The 18,303-nt window shown below is 52.3% G+C and overlaps 2 protein-coding genes across 2 annotated transcripts; both read right to left on the reverse strand.

Annotated features, from left to right (window-relative positions):
- Positions 1-2,364: 2,364 nt before the first annotated feature.
- Positions 2,365-8,211, reverse strand: smg8 (SMG8 nonsense mediated mRNA decay factor). The gene is made up of 4 exons (XM_088907197.1): positions 6,613-8,211; positions 6,127-6,272; positions 4,265-5,143; positions 2,365-3,172 (listed from the first exon to the last, which is right to left on the reverse strand). The coding sequence occupies exons 1-4, from the start codon at positions 8,156-8,158 to the stop codon at positions 2,960-2,962; spliced, it is 2,784 nt and encodes a 927-aa protein (XP_088763323.1). The 5' UTR covers positions 8,159-8,211; the 3' UTR covers positions 2,365-2,959.
- A 2,177-nt stretch (positions 8,212-10,388) lies between these two features.
- Positions 10,389-17,820, reverse strand: prr11 (proline rich 11). Its single transcript, XM_088907028.1, has 10 exons — positions 17,810-17,820; positions 17,344-17,465; positions 17,134-17,254; positions 15,927-16,049; positions 15,105-15,269; positions 14,544-14,642; positions 13,975-14,090; positions 13,307-13,366; positions 12,984-13,080; positions 10,389-12,735 (listed from the first exon to the last, which is right to left on the reverse strand). The coding sequence occupies exons 1-10, from the start codon at positions 17,816-17,818 to the stop codon at positions 12,664-12,666; spliced, it is 984 nt and encodes a 327-aa protein (XP_088763154.1). The 5' UTR covers positions 17,819-17,820; the 3' UTR covers positions 10,389-12,663.
- Positions 17,821-18,303: the final 483 nt, after the last annotated feature.

The raw sequence follows: 18,303 nt of genomic DNA on the forward strand, positions 1-18,303 counted from the left end.
ATACGAGCGTCTCTATATAAAAGGATAAATAACTTCCCAGGAATGAAAAGCTTCCGCTGGGCTGCACTCTCCTGCTTGGATCGTGTTTCTCAGAAGATCAAACGCCAAACACACAGGCTTGTCAGATCCTATGAATAGAGTCGCACTCAAATACCCGGGAACCACTGCTGGTGTCTTAACAAGGGGAGACCTGCGACACCGTGGCAGCCGAATTAACTAAAAATTAAAGTATTTAATAAATTGAAAGAACTTTAAAGATGAATTAGCATCTGTCAAATAGTCAGGTATCACCATACATATAAGGAAAATTCAAAGGAAGTTCTTCCCTACTGGCTAGAACAGTAAAGCGCATGCCAGCTCCTGTCTAATTACGGCTGGTGTGTTTCGCATTTCTCTTTAAAGAATCTCAGCGATATAATGTCTCAACTCCCCACCAAAAAACAGAAGCTTCTTGTCAGAAGCCTCTTTTCTCGCATTAGGCTGAAAGGGGCAGCTGTGGACCCACTGCTACCAAATAACAGGAATATCCACAGCTGCCCCCAGCTCAAGTCCTCTTCCTGGCAGACGTCACCTCAGCCACTGCTCCTCGTGAAACATCAGCAAGCTGAGCCGTGTTGGTCAGTGAAGCTCCTGCCAGATGAGCCCCAACAATCACCCCTCATCTCTTCCACAAGCCCTTGTGGCCAATATAATGGGCAACTGGGCCTCCCCAGCGTTTTTATACGGGACCCCGAGCACGCTGGTGTGTTAGTTGCTTAATTAACTCAGGAACCACACCTGTGTGGAAGCACCTGTTTTCAATATACTTTGTATCCCTCTTTTATCAAGCATTTCCTTAATTTTGTCATCCATTGACTTCATTTATTACTCTTCTTATGCTGTTGTAATACTGAAAAAAATCTTTTAGTTTATTTGATATTGACTGAGCAGAGCCCCAGACAGAAAAAGCAAAGTTGATGTGATCAGAAACAAGAGTTTGCCAACTCATGACTTCAGCTAATCAAACCAGACACCCTGTCCTCACTTGACAAACACAGTGCTGTTCTTCAGGGGTATCGGTCAGCAGGGTCACCCACTGTATGTACACAATCAATGCTCCTGTCTGACCGCATCAACCTTTCCTCCCGTGATCTGCGTCACTGTCACTGAGCCACGCAACCTGGACAAGATAGCTGGGTCTGCTGGTTACTCTGCTACCTCTGTAGGTGGAGAAACTAAATTTCTCACTAATCACTGATGTACTAGTATCACTCCCTGTAATAATATCACTCACTGTTGCTTATTTCAGTTGAAGACAATATACAACAAAGTTGTAAGCCATTGAAATTTCCTTTTGAATGTCTATGGTATTTTTGCATTAATATGTTGAAAACACAAATGTCCTTTAAATTAATTTCTAGAAGGAAAAGTTGTCCCAAGACGACAAGCTGTAGGAGGGAGGAGCTGAAGTTCATTTATCAGGTTAAAAACCCAAATCACCTCACTGTTTCCACATCTTTCACAGGAAAAATAAAAGTTAATTTGTTGGTTAGCCGACAACTTCTGAAAGAACTTTCTGATCAATTCCATTAACACAAATGGCAGAGCACAGGTTATTAATCAAGCAAACAAATGAGATACATCGTCATTATCATTCAGTGCCATTATCCCAGCCACCTCACAGCTAATAATACAACTACCGTACACAATGAATCAACAGAGGTTCATTTGGCACTGACAAGCATTGAAATACGTTTCTGTCGTGGAGCTTCTTCAGGTGAACAAAGGAATTATTCTTCTGGCCTGGATCCACTACAGGGTCCCTGGAATTGATGAGTCTGTCAACAATCCTCAGGAGACTGCGAGCTGTCTTTTGCTGAACTCTGTTTTTATACTATTCATTGTCAATAATTCAAACTCCTGATAACTGGGATTATCATCATCATTGTAAGCTCACAAGTGAACTGTAAATAACTTACATTATTGTCATAAAAAATTGAATAACTTGAAGCATATGCCCTAAACCAATGGCAGTGCTCTACAAACTGTAATTGGAGCAACACGTACTAGCAAACAGTTTCTGCAGTACGTTAACATGAACACCCATGAGCAATCCTCCTTCTGGTCATTCTGTGAAAACAATCCTCATCTCATGCAGAACCTTATCAGCTCCTTGGACAGGCCCACATGACTTAGTTCAACTGAACCTGAAACTCTGACCAGGATGTCGAAACACCCTTTCTAGTTGCTGACCTGGGTCCTTCCACACGAACACCAGACTGTGGCCGAGTTCACACATGTGAAACAGAGCTGAGAAACATTCAGACACAGAAGCCAGACCGCTTGTCAGAACAACAGACCACAGAGATAAGAAGAACAAAAAAATCTAACGCTTATTATATTTATTAAATTAGTGAATAGCCTGGTGTCAGAAAGGAATGCAAACACTCCAGGTACTCTCTTTTTTTACGTTATGTCGCAGGTCATGATCGTTGAGTTTACAGTCAAGTAATCATCTGCAAACCTGTCTCTACTAGCTGGCTGAGCACTGTAGCTCTTACTGGAGACAGCTGGTACGTCGACAGGCCTCCGCAGGACAAGACCCAGCCTGTGTGTGAAGCACAGGCTTTTACCCGTTAAGCCACTCAGATGCTCCTCAGAACAGATCTGAACTTGCTCGCCAGCGATTTCGCTTTGTTTGTAAGCAAGGAAGTAGAACACAACACAGATTCTCCTCAGAAACTGTTATATTTCTGATTAACCGGAAAGAGAGGAGAAAATGAAGTAATAATGAAATCCCAACAAAGCCCTCACAGGTCTCTCAGACTTCTGCGGGCTTTGATTTCCAGTGAGCCGTGTCTCGGGAGTCTGGCGTCTGTCCCGGCTGCCTCGCGTCCTGCCGGCGGCGCGGGCGCTCCTGTCGCGGGGCCACGGGGCCGTCCGAGCGATCGGGGGCACTGTCCCTGGAGGCGCAGGGGGTTCACTGCGGGGGTGGGCTGGTGGTGTTGGCACGCAGGGCGCCCCTCAGGACCCGGAAGCTGGGCAGCTGCTGGCTGTCCTTGGGCGGGTAGCAGGGCCCGCGCTCCGTGGCGTAGGCGTAGGGGAAGCGCAGCACCCAGAACCCGTCCGGGGGCAGCAGCACCTCGCTCTGCTCGGGGTGGAAGATGGGGCAGGGGGGCGGGCCCGGCTGGACCTGGGGGGGACAAGGACAGGGGGGTCAGGACGCAGACAGAGTCACCCCAAGCCTTCTGTCGGGACAGGGAGGGTGTCTGCGCAGACCAGTCCACCTCTCTCTCCGTCTGCTGTGACCAAAGGCTGTTTGCTCTCCTGTTACACCCAGAACACAAATACGGACTGAAGAAAGTTCCCCGCTGTACTGCTGTCCGATCCATTAGCTGTAGGTCTTACACACTACAGGGTCTAAGTATATGAAGTCCTGACTTGAGTCTGATAGAAAATCAGTGGCAAGACACTGCTGCCCAGCTCCTGTCCCCAGCCAGCATGACCGAGCTCGAGCGCGTTTGCAGAGAAGAACGGATGAGGCTGGCACAATCCCGGTGAGCAAAGACTTACTCAAAAAGACTCACGGCTGTTACTGCTGCCAACCTGCTGACTCAAGGGGGTGAATACTTATGCAATCAGCAAATTAGTTTGGAATTCATCTTGGCAGTTGTTTTTTTTACTGACATTAATCATCTTAACCTATCAAACTGTTCCACTTGAGCACTCTGTACTTAAACAAAGTGGAACACCACTGGAAGGGGTGGATACTTTTGGAAGGCACTGATGAAGTGCAAACCCGCACTGGGCTGGCCTGATGCTTGAATCGAATTGACTGTTTTCTGATAAAAGATCAATGGAATTGCAAAGTCAGCCCTGACCGGAGGACTGGAATGACTCTGGCTGATGTCACTGCAAGCAGGCAGGTGCCCAGCTCCTCACAGGACCGGCTGTTTGCTGAAAAGGCTGAAGAGACACCCTGCCAACCTGCCCCTGTCATTGCTGAGTCACACAGCAGTCAGTCTTTAATGCTCCAGCTGGTGGAGACTCCCAGCCACAAGACTGTGACTCAACCCAGCGACCGGCTGCAACCTGTCCTCTAAGACAGCGTCTTTAACGGGGGGCCACTCAGGAGCCCCAGCACTGAGAGACCCAGACACACTGGAAAACAGAAACGAAAGCCAGCCAAGAGCATTTACTCTCCTGAAGCGAGGAACAGAAAGAGGCAAAGACACAGGCGAAAGGTGAGGAGGGAGAGACAGAGGGACAGATCAGCACCCCCTACCTGTGGGGCGAGGACGATCTCCAGGGGGGCATCAGGCACGACGATGAAGAGGCGGGCGAGCTGGGCGTAGTGCGGCTTGAGGCCGCGCCCCTGGGTGGGCGAGTGGAAGTAGAGGGGCATGTCGGAGTTGAGGGCGCGCGTGGCGGACTCCTTGGGCCCCCCGGGGCCCAGCACCTTCACCACCTTGTCGGGACCCGAGCTGATGAAGCGCCGGCCCCTGCCGTCCTCGTACTCAAAGCCCACATAGGCCCTGGCCACGTCATCCCGCCCGCGCCGGCCCCGGCCCAGGCCCGCCATCCCGGCCCGCTTCCCGGCCAGGGCCTTGTTGGGCGCGGGCCAGGACGAGGGCGCGGCGTCCAGCGGCTCCGCCAGCCCCATCTCCTCCTCGGGCCGGCAGCGAATCACGATGTCCCAGGGCAGCAGGAAGGCGGAGCCCGGGAGGAAGCCTGGCTGGTCGAGTCCGGAGTGGCAGCTGTAGGCCTTGGCCGGGCCCAGCTTGACCAGGGACCAGCTGGAGAACCTGGGCAGCAGCCCCTCGGGACAGCCGGAGTGGAGCATGCCCGGCAGGTACTCCACCGTGGAGGGCTGCCGCTCGGCCAGGCTGGGCCGCTTCTCCTGGCCCTCGGCGCCGTCGCCATAGGGCCCCAGGCTGTCCGCGGACTGGCCCAGGCTGAGGGCCAGGCTCAGGCTGGTGCTGTCTCCCGGCGTGTGGCTGGTAGCCTCCTCCTCCTTCAGCTGCTCGCCCTCCCCACTGCCCTCGGCCGGGGCCTCGGGGGGCCCCGCGGCCTCGTCGCACTCCGGCTCCGGGTCGGGGGTGCTGCGCTGGAACACGGGGAAGTGGATCCTCTCCAGCTTCCCACAGCACTTCTCCTCCAGCATCTGCAAGAGCAGGACCGACATCTGCATCAGCCAGAGGCTCGCACAGCAGAAAGCCAGTTTCGCCCTCGCCCTCAGGGCAGAGCACAAGCCCTGCCTGCAGGCCACTGGGCTCTCACAGCAGACGCCTGGCTTGGCAACTCTTCCCTTTGCTTCAGCCACCAGGCCACTCTGTAACGTCCGTCTTCTAAGCGCTGCTTCCAATTTAGGGTCCCAGGGGAGCCAGAGCTCATCCCAGCAAGCAACGGGCACACTCACACCAGGGCCAGTTTTCCCAGAAGCCAATAAACCTACCAGTGTGGCTTTGAACTGTGGGAGGAATATGCGAAGGACATACAAACTCCACACAGACAGTAGGCCAGGGCCCAAGCACTGTGCCACCAGGCCATTCCCCCACTGTATTAAAATATTGTCAGAATGCCCTCAATTCACTTTACCACCATCAATGGAGTCAAAGGTGCATGATGGGCAGCTCTACATTACGCTTTCTGTCTTATTATCGGGCACTCTGTTCTACTGACACGAAAAAATGAAAACTTACATTGAGATGAGGATCAGTAATTTAAAACTGAAAACAGTTTTTCCTGAAAACAGGCAGTTAATTTTCTTCCTTCCCGGAGTGCTGGTTTACAAATACAACATTTTGCAGTTGTTCCTTCAATACCGGCACAGTTATCCCCTGAGTCAGTGACATTTACCTCCCCTCCCAGATAAAATAAATCAGTGATTGTTTCACACAGCTTCACCTTCGTTTGCTACTTTACAATCACATCACAGAATAGAGAGCTAACTGCACGTCCTGCCTCTTATTTGTGAAGCTAGACTGATGATACTTTAAATGTCTATGTTTACAAGCTGGCGATTACACGAGAAGTGGGAAGGATAAGTTACAAGTCCATGAATTCAATATTTGTGGCCACCCATGCAAGTGCAGAGTCTGCGGGCCAGAACCCATCCCTGCGCCCAGCCCCTCTCTGCCCTCTGACCTGGTAGAAGTCGTAGTTGGCAGCTTTGATGTCAAAGGGGTCCTCTCGTGCCACCTGCTTGCGGCCACAGTTGCAGGAACTGGTGGAGCGCCCTCTGCTGTTGTGGTAGAGGATGGGCGGGTTGCGGTCCATCTCGGGTTTCTCGCCTGCAGCGGAAACAGGAAGGAGCAGAGATCAGGGACAAAATCTGACCGCCAAACCCACACCTGAACCCCTGCCCTGCGCAACTGTAGGGTTAGGGTTCCATGTGTAGATTTCTTTCTGTCATCTTGTGCTGGCTTGTAAAGATTGTAGAACACATTGCAGTAGGAGTCTCAGGGTCCTCTCTGCACCCTGCCTCTCCTGCAGAGCTGGCTGAGGGCTCCCTGTGGTAGTGCTCTATCAGGTGAGGGAAAAAGAGTGCCAGGGAGCTTCGGCACCCTCATTAACAGCCGACACAAACACCGGGCTGTGCTCTGGGGAGGGACGGCCAGCACGGCGCAGTACCTGTCTTGGGCAGCAGGTGGAACTTGTGCACGCAGTGCTGGTCCGTGAGGCTGCGCTCCTCGCACAGCTGGTGCCCGTTGCTCCAGAACTTGTAGCAGTCGTCGTGCAGCTGCAGGGCGTAGCGCTGGAAGGCAACGCCGCGGGCATGCTGGCTGTAGACGCGCAGCGCCTGGGCCAGCTGGTTCTTGTGCACGGTGGTGGTGTAGTTGTGGGGCAGGTTAGACTGGTAGGCACTGTGGGCGAGCGGCAACGCCTTCTGGCACCTGCTCTCCGAGAACTTGGCATCGGAGTCCAGAAAGCCCTCCAGCACCTTCAGCTGCCCTTGCACCTTGAGCGCCAGCTCGGCCGAACCCTCGTCCTGGCTGTCCAGCATCACCTGGTGCAGCCGGCCGGCCACCTGCGCCCACTTGCTGTAGGTGGGCAGCTCGAAGTGCGAGGGCTGAGGGTTGCGGCCCACGCTGTCATCGAAGCCCTTCTTGGCGAGGACGAGCTCCACGTGCTGCCACAGGAACTCCTTCAGCGTGCAGTCCACCAGCTGCCCGCCAGCGCCCGCCAGGCTGCTGCCCTCCACGGTGAAGGAGGGCTGCCTGGCGGACTGGCGCAGCTGCGTGTAGCGCCGGGGGCCCGTCAGCACGGCGCCGGGCTCACTGTCCCGCAGGGCGCAGTGCCCTCGCAGCTGCCCCAGCAGGGCGCCCACGGGGTCCTCCTCGGGCCCGGGCACCACGTACACGAACGCCTGGTTGGCGGGCACGGTGAAGAGGCAGTTGATGCTCTGGTTGGTGAGGACGCGGCTCTTGCGGAAGATGCGATAAATCTGGTCCTCCAGCGTGTGCTGCAGGCGGCGCCGGGGAGAGTGCTTCTTGGGCTTCTCCGGGTTCCCTCCCGGGGCGTCTCCGCCCGCCGCGGCCCCTGCACCGGCCCCGCCACTGACCTTCAGAGCCCCGTTCATCTGGAAGACGAAGAGCAGGCGCGGCGGGCAAGGTCTGCAGTTCAGCTTCCACTCCTTGGAGACCGGGCAGTCCTTGATGGCCGCCCGCAGCAGGGGCAGAGCCTTCTGCCGGAGCGCGTCCAGGGCGCGGAAGAGCCGGTCGTAGGTGACATCGAAGGAGCAGGTCGGGTGCACCAGCAGCAGGATGTGGCACAGCGAGAAGAGGTACAGCAGGTGCAGGCAGCGCTGCTTCTCCGCCGCCTTCCAGAAGTCGTGAGCCTCGGCGTGGCCGAGGCCGGAGCCCAGCGCCTCGCAGGCCCGGAGCAGCTGCCGGTTGTCACACACGGAGGTGAGGACCAGATACAGAACGCGGCTCTCCTGGTTATAGTAAGCGCGAATCAAGCTGCCTCCTCCGGGAATATCCGCATCCCCCTCCGGCCCAAACAGAGGAAAGACGTGCTTGTCAGCCAGCGTGTTGATGAGCGATTCCTTACCGGAGCTGGGCTGCAGGGCGCTTTTACCGAAGATCCCCAGCACACACAGCCCCTCGTCTTTGTACAGCGGGTCCTCCAGCTGCTCCGACCGCAGCAGCTCTCCCATTGACACGGGCGCCGCCATCTTCACGGGCTGAGAAAACAGAGCTTACACGGTAGGAGACCTGGAACACTTCCGAGAGCCGCGGGCCGCGGTAAAACCTGTCCGGGTGGAAACAAGCAACCCGCTCAGGCGATTTGCGGACACGGGCGCAGCCGCAGTAGGTGTCGTGCTGATCGTCAGGACGATGTAAGCTTCAGTCGAATCTTCTTAGTATTGTGACGTCTCATACGTGATCTTCCAAATCAGGATATAGCCTATCTATTTAGGTCTGTAAACAATTTTACATTTTAAATACATTTAAATCAAATGCACTTTCTTGTATCTAACCAACAATGTACGTAATGTCAGAATCTCCTTTTTTCTGAATTTTGCAATGTAGGAAACTATTTCCCCACAAACTGAATTTGCCCCAGCTGCGATGTTGCAGTAACAGAGTTTGCCGTTAAAAGATTACTGTAGTTACAGTACATAGTTCCCTAGGTACATTGATTTATAGCCATTTGTAAACAGTCTACAGTACATCAGTGTTGCTGACATGGGTAGCCAATGGAATACCGCTCTTAAAACCCGCAAAGTTGTCTCGCTTTGTACTTTTCATCTATAAATTAGTAGTAGAGAACTGAATTGGTCGTTACAATCAAAGGCAAATTTTCAGATTGCATTTTGTCTTGATTGTTTGAAAAGACTGGATCAATAGAGGAGATCTCTTTAGTAGGTGTTCTAACAGAGAAAGAAATCAGTTTTTCCACCACGTCAACCATTTCATTTTCAGATCCTGAAATTTGTATAGTTTTATTCAAGGAAAGCTAAAATCCATAAACCCACTTCTTCCTTTATTCATAAATCCCAGATGCCTTTATATAGTTATCGTTCCTATCCGAGTTTGGAGGCCTGTGGCATACCAGCCCCATGATGCCCTTTGAGTGTTTTATAAATGTATAGATCTTGAGACCATTTCTTCAGGGCAGCGTTCTGCAACCCTGCTATTGGAGATCCCTAATCCACTTATTCTCACTCTAAATCATCAGTTAATTAAAGATTAGGAACACTTGTTTAAAATATTGGTCAATTCAGCAAGATTTTTTAAAAAAAAAGGATATTTGGATTTTTGCTCTAAATTATGTAAAATTATCAAATTATTGCCAGTTGATGTTTATATCTCACACTTGTATTGTATTGCTGCAGGTCTCCAGAAATCTATGCCTTACAGGGCTGGCATGAAGCCCGCAGGCTGGGCGGGGACTAGCGCCTGCGTCCGGGTCTTTCCGATGGACAGAGCCGCTCCTCCCCCTCTTCCTCCTCTCCTGCCAGCTCGGGACGCAGTGCGTCCACCACCGTCCAGCACGGACTCCTGCGTCGTGGACTGGAGCTGCTTGCCGGTGCCCGATCTGAGGTGATCCCAGCGTGTGGGGCGTGGGGGAGAAGTGGTCAGGAAAGGGCTGGATGACCCAGTCAGGGAAAGTGCGCTGTAGGAGGTGCTTTTGTTGGGATGAGACTGGCTGAGGTCCTGACTGCTCTGTAATTAAAGCCCCTGTGGCCCTGTGTGTAGGAGCAGGAGCGTCAGCCCAGCGTTCCTGCTACATGTCTCACTTCCGCTGCTGGAGCTGCCTGAGCCGCTCTTCGGTGTAGCAAGGTTTGGAGTGCTAGTTACTGGACTCGATAAAGAAAATCTAACTTGCTATTAGCTGGATTTGGAAAAGGAATAAAACATACTTCAAATGCAATTCTTCAAAGCTTTTCAGGGTAGCTTGGGGCAATAAATACTGCTAGTAACGAGCAGTGAAAAAGGAGAGACTGGGCTGCTGCCAGAGAGGCAGGGTGGGTGTTTCTGTCCACACAGGGACCATCCAGCTTCTCTCCTCTTTCTAATCGAGACCAAGACCAAAAATAACCAGCAGGCCTGAACATCAACACGCTGAGAGGTCTGGTGAAATCACTGCAAATCAGACAAAAATGTTCTCGGGTGAGCACTAGCAGCACTTTATACAAGAATTGCATGCCCTAGTTGTTGCTAAAAAATGCAATTAATAAAAAACAAACTTTGCCAGAAAACAGTCACTCTGGGAATAAATAGTAATCAATTTCCTAAGATAATATGGAACTCACAGGGGTGATATCACTAATTCCAGGTGGCCAAACTGAATTACTTAGGAAAAGCCACAGTTAGGAAACATTAATATGGTCACTACAGTCAGTACCGGCGTCACGAGAAATGATCAGAAAGGCAAGTGATACAAGTTTGCTTATTATCAGTGTTCAATGTAACAGTAAATGTCTCACATGCATTCTTAACATAGTTAAGTAGTTAACCTTAATTACGGTAAATTCACAAAGACAGCCATGTAAAAATCTTACACCAAATAAACCCTTAACAAAAGTATAAAATTAGAAAAACATTTCCGATATGCGCCAAATACTCTGCAAAGCTGCATAAAGTAACAGCTGGAAAGTGTTGTTTCCTTTAAGTCAAGTAACCGTTGTGCACGTTTTACTCACTTACACAGAAATATATATAAAAAACATACAGGTCCCTGCTCAGATTGTTAAATAACACAGGGTGTGCAAATAAAGCTCTTTAAAATCTTAGTTCTATAGGTTAAGTAAACTCTTCATGTTGAGAACTTGGTAAACAGCACAGTTAAACAAGAACTGACTCCCCTATACGCTAGGCAGCTATCGATTGGACAGATGCTAGTTAATCCCTCCCTGACCCTAATCCTCCTCTGAACCCTGAACCCTAAAAAGAACACAGCTGGCGCCCGTCCAGACTGCAGGGGTTGAGGATCTTCTGCCAGTATGTAGTGGACAGATGTACAATATTTGGACTGAAGGCTGCAAGGTTGCCTTGGAATGCAGAATGTTCCCATAGGGAGCTGCATCAGCATGCATAGGCTGCAAAGGAACAAGTAAAGGTTTATTCCTGCTGGAAGGAAAAGGGACATAATGTCTCTTTTCTTTTCAGAATGGAATAAACCTTTACTTGTTCCAATTTTGTACATGTCCACTTGAAATTATAATACTGCATCAGCGTAGCCCTCCTAGGCTTAACCCAGGAGGCTAAATTGGCTTTTGCACTATACAACTTTTCCCACAGCTGGCTGGTCAAATTGCAGGACGCAGAAGCTCTTTATACTTGGAAGTACAGGGTTTGGGGAATTGGCACTGTACAAATCCACAGCTGTCGCTGACCAGCTCAGATTTCTGTTTGGTTTCCAAACCTATAAACATCGTGTGTTTGTATTGTGTTGGTCTACCTGTGTCCCAGTGTGTTAAAGCTAGTGATTTTTTTTAAACTGTGGCAGCCTGAGGCAGAGGAGGGTAAGCAAGCCCAGGGGCTCCTGTAGAGAGGGACAGGGTGGAGAATTGGGCTGGTCTGCTCCCTCCCTCCCTTACAGTCTTGCCCAGTCTGGGGGCACAGCACCTCCTCTCCCCGTAGCCGAATCAGGGAGGCAAGGTGAACCCCACATCTGGCTCCGTCTGCCGCCTGTAGGAGTGAAGCACCTGCCAGGCCAGTCCGACGGCTGTGACCACTGGGAACAGGAGCTCAGAGGGGAGGCAGCTGCAGGACAGGGCAGCTGGCCTTGGGGCTGAAGCTTTGCCCCTGCTGCTCCAGTCTTGGGCAGGGGTGGCGTGAGGCGCCAGAGCTCCAGACTTCCTCTTGCCCCACCAACACGTCAGACAACAGCTGTCTGCTAGGAGCTCCAACCGACACCGGCTCCTCTGAAGGACTGTGTCATGGAACTGAATCAGCCAGGCCTGCAGCACCTCCAGCTTTCCCATATCCGTCTGCCCGGGGCAGGAGGACAATGTCCGACCTCGAGCTGCTGCGGTCACATGGCACTCCCACCTGGAGCTTCCCACTTCAGTTCCCAACCCCAGGGCCCCATACAGAGACTCCAGCACCTACAGAGTTCTCCTTTGTAAAAGCAGGAATTAAAAACACTTTGCATCAGGATGGCACAGGTCCAGTCCTGGAGAACCACTGTCTGCAGGTCTTCACTCCTCCCGAACTCGCTGTAAAAGAGTGACTGGCTTGTTTGGGCCCAGTCAAGACCTCCTGCCAGCTCCCGAGGCGAGTCAGCTGTACAGGCACCTGTAAGACCTGCCCGACTGTCACTCCAGGACTGTAGCGCCGCACCTCCAGGTTACATTAAAAGCAGATAAGAGAAACATCATATAAAACACAAAGTGCACAGATGGCATCCCACCTCTTTTGTCAGCAGCAGTCACAAAGCTCTTACAAGCCATGGCTGCTAGCAAAACGTACAAAACTCCCATGGCATAGCAGTTTGATCCATTTCAGGTTTTGCAGTCCATTGCCGTCTCTAGTAAACATGCACTGTTGAACCAGAAAATGTAAGGTCACTCAGTGCAACAGTCTGGCAAGGTTGAGCACATGTTCTTGAAAAACCTGGAACGGACCAAACTGCTATATAACAGGAGTTGCGTCCGTTTAACTGGCTTAGCATTTTCTAGCACACCACAGATCTCCTTAAAAGAAAGGAACCACAAATAAAAGGAAACGTTCAGCTTTGATCATCAAAGCTTTTGTTTACAGGAGCCCTGAATTTTGGCGACGGGCTTCTTGGGTGAGCAATCTGTGGGAGGAAAGACGAGAATTAATTTCTGGAAATTAAAAAAAAGTTAAAGATTCTAAAAAAATGATCTAGTTCCCTGGCTGCTGTTACAGGCGTGAAATAAGCAGCACTTTTTGGAAGCCCTACCAAAAGCCCATCCTTAGCTGAAAGGAATTTCAGAAAATTTAATCTCTGAACCACTGCTTCCCAAGAAAAGCTGCAGAAACTTGAATCTTCTGCCTGGAAGCTCCACGCCACGCACATCGTACCTGAAACTTGCGGCGCAGCGCCTGCGTCATGATGGGGGTGAGGCCAGTGCCTGTCTCCCGGTTTTCCTTGTCATACAGCGGAGTGCCCCCAGGACTCCTGCAACACAGACCGACCAATCAGGTGCCTTCTGGCATCATTCAGCTCTAACTTCAGAAACTCAGCTCTGAGAAACGACGGGAGGTGCATCTCCCGACAGAGGCCAGCGCACCGAGTTCAGTAGTGTAAACACTACTAGTGTAAACACTACTGAACTAGAACCTCTTGACCTCCTGTCTTTCCCACCGATTGAACCTTCACAGGAAGTGCAGGGAGGAAGTCCCACCTCTCGATGTCGACCTTCTTCAGCTGTCGGCGCAGATTGAGGGGGCTTTTGGTGGGGCTCCTGTCCAGAGAGAAACCAACATTTGAAAAGGTAGAAAAAAAACAAAACCACAAGAAAATGTAAATGAGAGGAGGCCATTCAGCCTATTTCGCCTGTTTTCTAGTGTAGAAGCCAGATGAACAAAATTTCACCCAGTTGTTTCTTAAAAGATCACAGAGTTTGACCTAAACCACCTGGGTCTGAAACTTTTTCCAAACGCCACCATTTTGTTTCCAGTTGTGACCCGAAGTCACTACTTCTGCCAGACACTGGAGGTCTGGGAAAGGGAAGAGTGGTTTTTACACAGAGGACGGGAAGCTGGACGAAGCTGCCAGGCTGTTGACTCACAGCTGGATGAAACCCTCAAATCCACATACTGCCAGCAACCGAACGGACACAAGGGGCTGAAAGACGCCCTCTCGTTTGTAGACTTGTGTTGGAACCACCAAGGAAAATCCAGAAGATTATCTAGATTACTCTGAATTAACAGTGTGTTTCAGAAGTGTGAACTTACTTCAACACTCATGGTTTTGAAACAGATTTTTCAGCCCCCCGTACTGTCTGAAACGGGCTGTGGCTTGCCTCAATCTCTGGGAGCAGGCCTGCGTGAGGATGGCAGTTTCACTTGCCTGGTCAGAGAGATGCGGAGCTTGAGCGGCTGGTCCGAGTGAGAGCGCCTCAGGCTGACCTTCTGCAGGTCGGCCACTGTGACCAGAGGGACACGCTGGCGCCCGGGGGACACCACCTGCATCCAAGACAACAAACCGAATCTGCACAAACAATCCAAAAGACTCCAACAGTCCACAGTCACGCTGGAACTGGTGCCAGGGCACAATATTCTGAGCACAGAAAGCAGGAAGCCGTGATCTGTGCAAACACAGGACAGCAGCACATGCTGCCAGGGAATCAGTCCTACCGAAACAAGGGGCAGCAGAGAGGACGTCGCCGTCCTCACACTTCAGTGGAAGGTGTTTGATGGAACCTGGATGACTGCCATTTTGAAACATACACTAGTCTGAGTGGCATTTTAAAAAACACCCATATGTCCTAGAGACATCACTGACACCCTCAACAGTATGAATGACATAACAGTAAAATTCATTGCAGCGCTTCAGAGAGCTAAGGAAACCACACAAGCAGCACTACGGTTTCTGGAGAGGCTGCCGGTATGGGAGAGTGGAGGCTGCTCTTGTCCTACCTTCTTCGTGTCCACCAGGGGGCTCACTTTCCTGAGCTTCACGGCCTGCAGGTCCCTCAGGGTCACGGCCGCGGGCACCTCCTGCTTCACCGCGGGCAGCTGCTGGACAACACAGGTCTCATTCTTCACAGCACACTGCAGGACCGCGGTTTCTCTCCACACGAGTGCCCCCACATGCCCATCACTCATCAACGAGTGAAACAGACGCGCTCCCTGCTTTCTGGGACTTATCATGGGTGTGAAAAGACGACTGTCACAAGTCTGGGGAGGTACAGTATGTTAAAGTACACAGCCCGTCACCAAACCTGCAACGCTCAGTTACTCGTGAAAACTCGATTTGTGGGAGAACGGGTCCAGAGTCACCAGGCTCCCGCTGCAGAGCGATATGAGCGTCTTCTGGACATACAGCAGCAGCCAATAAAACTAGATTGCACTGAAAATAAAACTACACTGCAGCAGAAAGTTAAATATAGTTCATGGTGTTTGACTTAATGCATCTAACTTGTGTGTGCACGGGCTGTGCAGTGGGACTGTTTCTTCTGAACACGCGAGCGCAGTTACCTGGGGAGGCTTGGGCGGCACATCCTTCCTGAGGATGTGGAGGGGTTTCTGTGGGGGCGCAGCTGGGGGCAGAGGGGGGGGCGGAGGGGGTGGAGGAGGCACCAGCGGGGCGGGGGGCAGCAGGGCAGGCCGCTGACAGGAGCACACGTCCTCCTTCTCACCAGCCTGCTAAAGCACAGACAGCGAGATCAGACCCTGCAGGGAAACCAGGTCACTGAAGCAGGAGAACAGGAAACGCTTCCCAGTGACTCCACAGCAACAGAAAGCCACTGGTAACATCAATGCTCCTACCTGGTATATTAATAAAAACAGTGAAACATTTAAATATGGATACTTGTGAGCCCTGTGTATACAGCATTTTGTGAAAATATTCACCCATTTCCAGTGATGCCCCATTTTATAACAAATGTCACCACATTTTTGCAAATTTAATACTTCTGATTAAACCTTGAAAGCTCAAACTGAACACTTATGGGTGATATTACATGTCAACAAAAACTGCAAAGCATAATCCAAACACTGACTAATTCAAACCAGAAGACTTCTTCAAAATGCACAGTGAAACACGCACTGGCAGACAAGTAGAAACTATGTGAAAGTGCTTTTAAAACTGGGAACAGGAAGCACATCTGTACACTAAGGGTTGCGGGAGCCTGGAACAGGCTGCCCAGACACATGGTACCTTGGCTTCCTTCAAGAAGCTACCGGCAGAGATCCTTGGATCAGCGATCTACCAACTACCATGCGGGCCGGATCGGCCGAAGGCCCGCCGGCGACATGTCCCCCGTTCCCCAGCCCGACGCGGCGGCGTCCATGTCTGACCTGTGGCGTGCTGCCCCAGCGGCTCATCTCCTCCCGCAGCCCCTCCACCTGCAGACGCAGGGCGTGCAGCTCCCGCGCGTACCGTCGCCAGGGGAACAGGGTGTCCCACAGCAGGGCGCAGGCCTGGCACGCCCAACAGACAGGAAGACGGGGTAAAACACTCGATAACCCTCCCCAGGGACTGCTACCAGCTAATTAGCAGTTAGCAGCCAGCAGCCATATCACCCTGCAACTCACAGCTGACAGCCCACTGGAGCTCAGCAGGTGTGAGCCTGGTCAGTACCTGCATGGGAGACCTCCTGGGGAAAACTAAGGCTGCTGCTGGAAGAGGTGTTAGTGGGGCCAGCAGGGGGCGCTCTCACCCTGCGGTCCATGTGGGTCCTAATGCCCCGGTATAGTGACGGGGACACTATACTGTAAAAACAGGCGCCGTCCTTCGGATGAGACGTAAAACCGAGGTCCTGACTCTCTGTGGTCATTAAAAATCCCAGGGTGTTTCTCGAAAAGAGTAGGGGTGTAACCCCGGCGTCCTGGCCAAATTTCCCATTGGCCCTTACCAATCATGGCCTCCTAATAACCCCCCTCTATGAATTGGTTTCATTACTCTGCTCTCCTCCCCACTGAGAGCTGGTGTGTGGTGAGCGTACTGGTGCACTATGGCTGCCGTCACATCATCCAGGTGGGGCTGCACACTGGTGGTGGTGGAGGGGATCCCCAGTGGAGTGTCCAGAAAAGCGCTATATAAGTGTAAGCAATTATTATTATCATAATTATTAATGAATGCTGGTGGGAGCAGTAAGGGGGCAGGTGGCAGGGTGGCGCAGAGGTTATTATTGCTGCCACACAGGTCCCTGGGTTCAATTCCAGGCGTGGGGTGCTGTCTGTGTGGAGCCTGTATGTTCTCATGATCACATGGGTTTTCTCCCACAGTCCAAAGACATGCTGGCAGGGTAAATCTCTTCTAGGAAAGTTAGCCCTGGTGTGCGTGTCTGTGTGCCCTGTCCAGGGTGTACCCTGCCCTGCAGCCACTGTTTGCCAGGAGAGACTCCAGCTCCCCCACAATCCTGTACTGGTTAAAGAGGTTAGAGAAGACGCAGATGGATATTGTTACTGCTGGATATTGTCCAGCTACGTGTTCAGATTTTGTGATGACTTGGATCACAGCTATACAAGAGCAGCGAGGCCCGACCGCCCGCCGGAGACACACCTGCGCCAGCCTGCTCCTCCACCTGTGGCACACGGCGCCCACGGCCAGCAGCACCGCTCCCAGGCCCCGGCCCAGGCCCAGCCGCCTCACCGGGCACTCGCTGGTCCTCGGCTCCGCCGGGCTGCGGCAGAGACAGACACACCGGTTAGCGGACGGGACACGGCCGCAGCGAGGCCCGCCCGCCCAGCTCCTCGCCCCTCTCCACCCTACCGTGGGCCGGACGGGCCGGACGGGGCGGCGGGCGGCGGCTCCTGCTGTTTGGGGTGCTTCAGCGCCCAGGCCCGCCTGCAGAACCTCCTCTTCCTGCGCCGCTGCGCCGAGAGGGTCAGAGTCTGCGGGAGGCAGAGCAGAGGAAAACAAACAGGTCGCACCCGCACTCCCAGCCGGGGTCCCGGACAGCAGACCTGGGGCCCAGCGTGGCCCCGTTGTCGCGCTGCCGGCTCCAGAGAAGCCCGAGCAGAACTGAGGTTTTCCCATCGGAACCGCAGCTGCTCTCGTTTTCTCATTTCCGCTCATCTTGTAAAATAAACGTATTTATACCGCCGACTCGATATCGTCAACCTGCTCTTCTTGAAGCATGCAGCGAAAGCACACATCTATGTGAAAGCCACGCTTTTAAAAACGCCATTACCCATATTTAAACATCTGCAGTACTCGGGGAAAAACACATCCTTACCCTCGCCATGATAGTCCCGAAGGCAGGAAGTGAAAGCGGGTAATTTTCAAAGTTAAAGCACGGGCGTCTCCAACCAATCGGGTAACAGCTGCTCTGGCGGCACTGGAAATTCCCGTCTGCGATTGGCTACGGCTACGGCGCGTACTAGCTCACCCAGCCAATCACAGCCCGAGAATCCCCTTGAAACTCCGCTCGGGGCAGGGCGAGCCCAAACCTGAGGGGTGGGCAGGGGGAAGGAGCCAATCGCAGAGCGATCTGAGTCGGCCAGTCCACACCGACAGTCTTCATCCCTCAGCCAATCATCGAGGAGCAATCGCTCAGCCAATTGGTGGACGCTTTTCTTCATGTACAGCTTTGATCTTTATCAGCCAATCCACGGCAGTCTAGTGCACCTGGGCGAGTCTGGTCGACCAATCACAAGCTCACGCTTTGTAAACGGCGCCCAATCGCAGCAGGGGGATGTCACTGGCCAATCCCGGTGTAGAGAGCTATTG

Source organism: Atractosteus spatula, chromosome 27, assembly GCF_055471065.1.
Source record: "Atractosteus spatula isolate fAtrSpa1 chromosome 27, fAtrSpa1.hap1, whole genome shotgun sequence".
Lineage (NCBI taxonomy): Eukaryota > Metazoa > Chordata > Actinopteri > Semionotiformes > Lepisosteidae > Atractosteus > Atractosteus spatula.

Bases quoted from the DNA above. Each gene is read 5' to 3' on its own strand.
- smg8 (XM_088907197.1), bottom strand. From the start codon at position 8,158: ATGGCGGCGCCCGTGTCAATGGGAGAGCTGCTGCGGTCGGAGCAGCTG. The intron at 6,273-6,612 runs GTACTGCGCCGT...TTTCCGCTGCAG, and splicing joins CCACCTGCTGCCCAAGACAG to GCGAGAAACCCGAGATGGAC. The intron at 5,144-6,126 runs GTCAGAGGGCAG...CTGCTCTTGCAG, and splicing joins CCAACTACGACTTCTACCAG to ATGCTGGAGGAGAAGTGCTG.
- prr11 (XM_088907028.1), bottom strand. The intron at 17,255-17,343 runs GTAGGGTGGAGA...TCTCTGCCGCAG, and splicing joins TCCGGCCCGTCCGGCCCACG to CCCGGCGGAGCCGAGGACCA. The intron at 14,643-15,104 runs GTAACTGCGCTC...GTTGTCCAGCAG, and splicing joins TGCCGCCCAAGCCTCCCCAG to CTGCCCGCGGTGAAGCAGGA.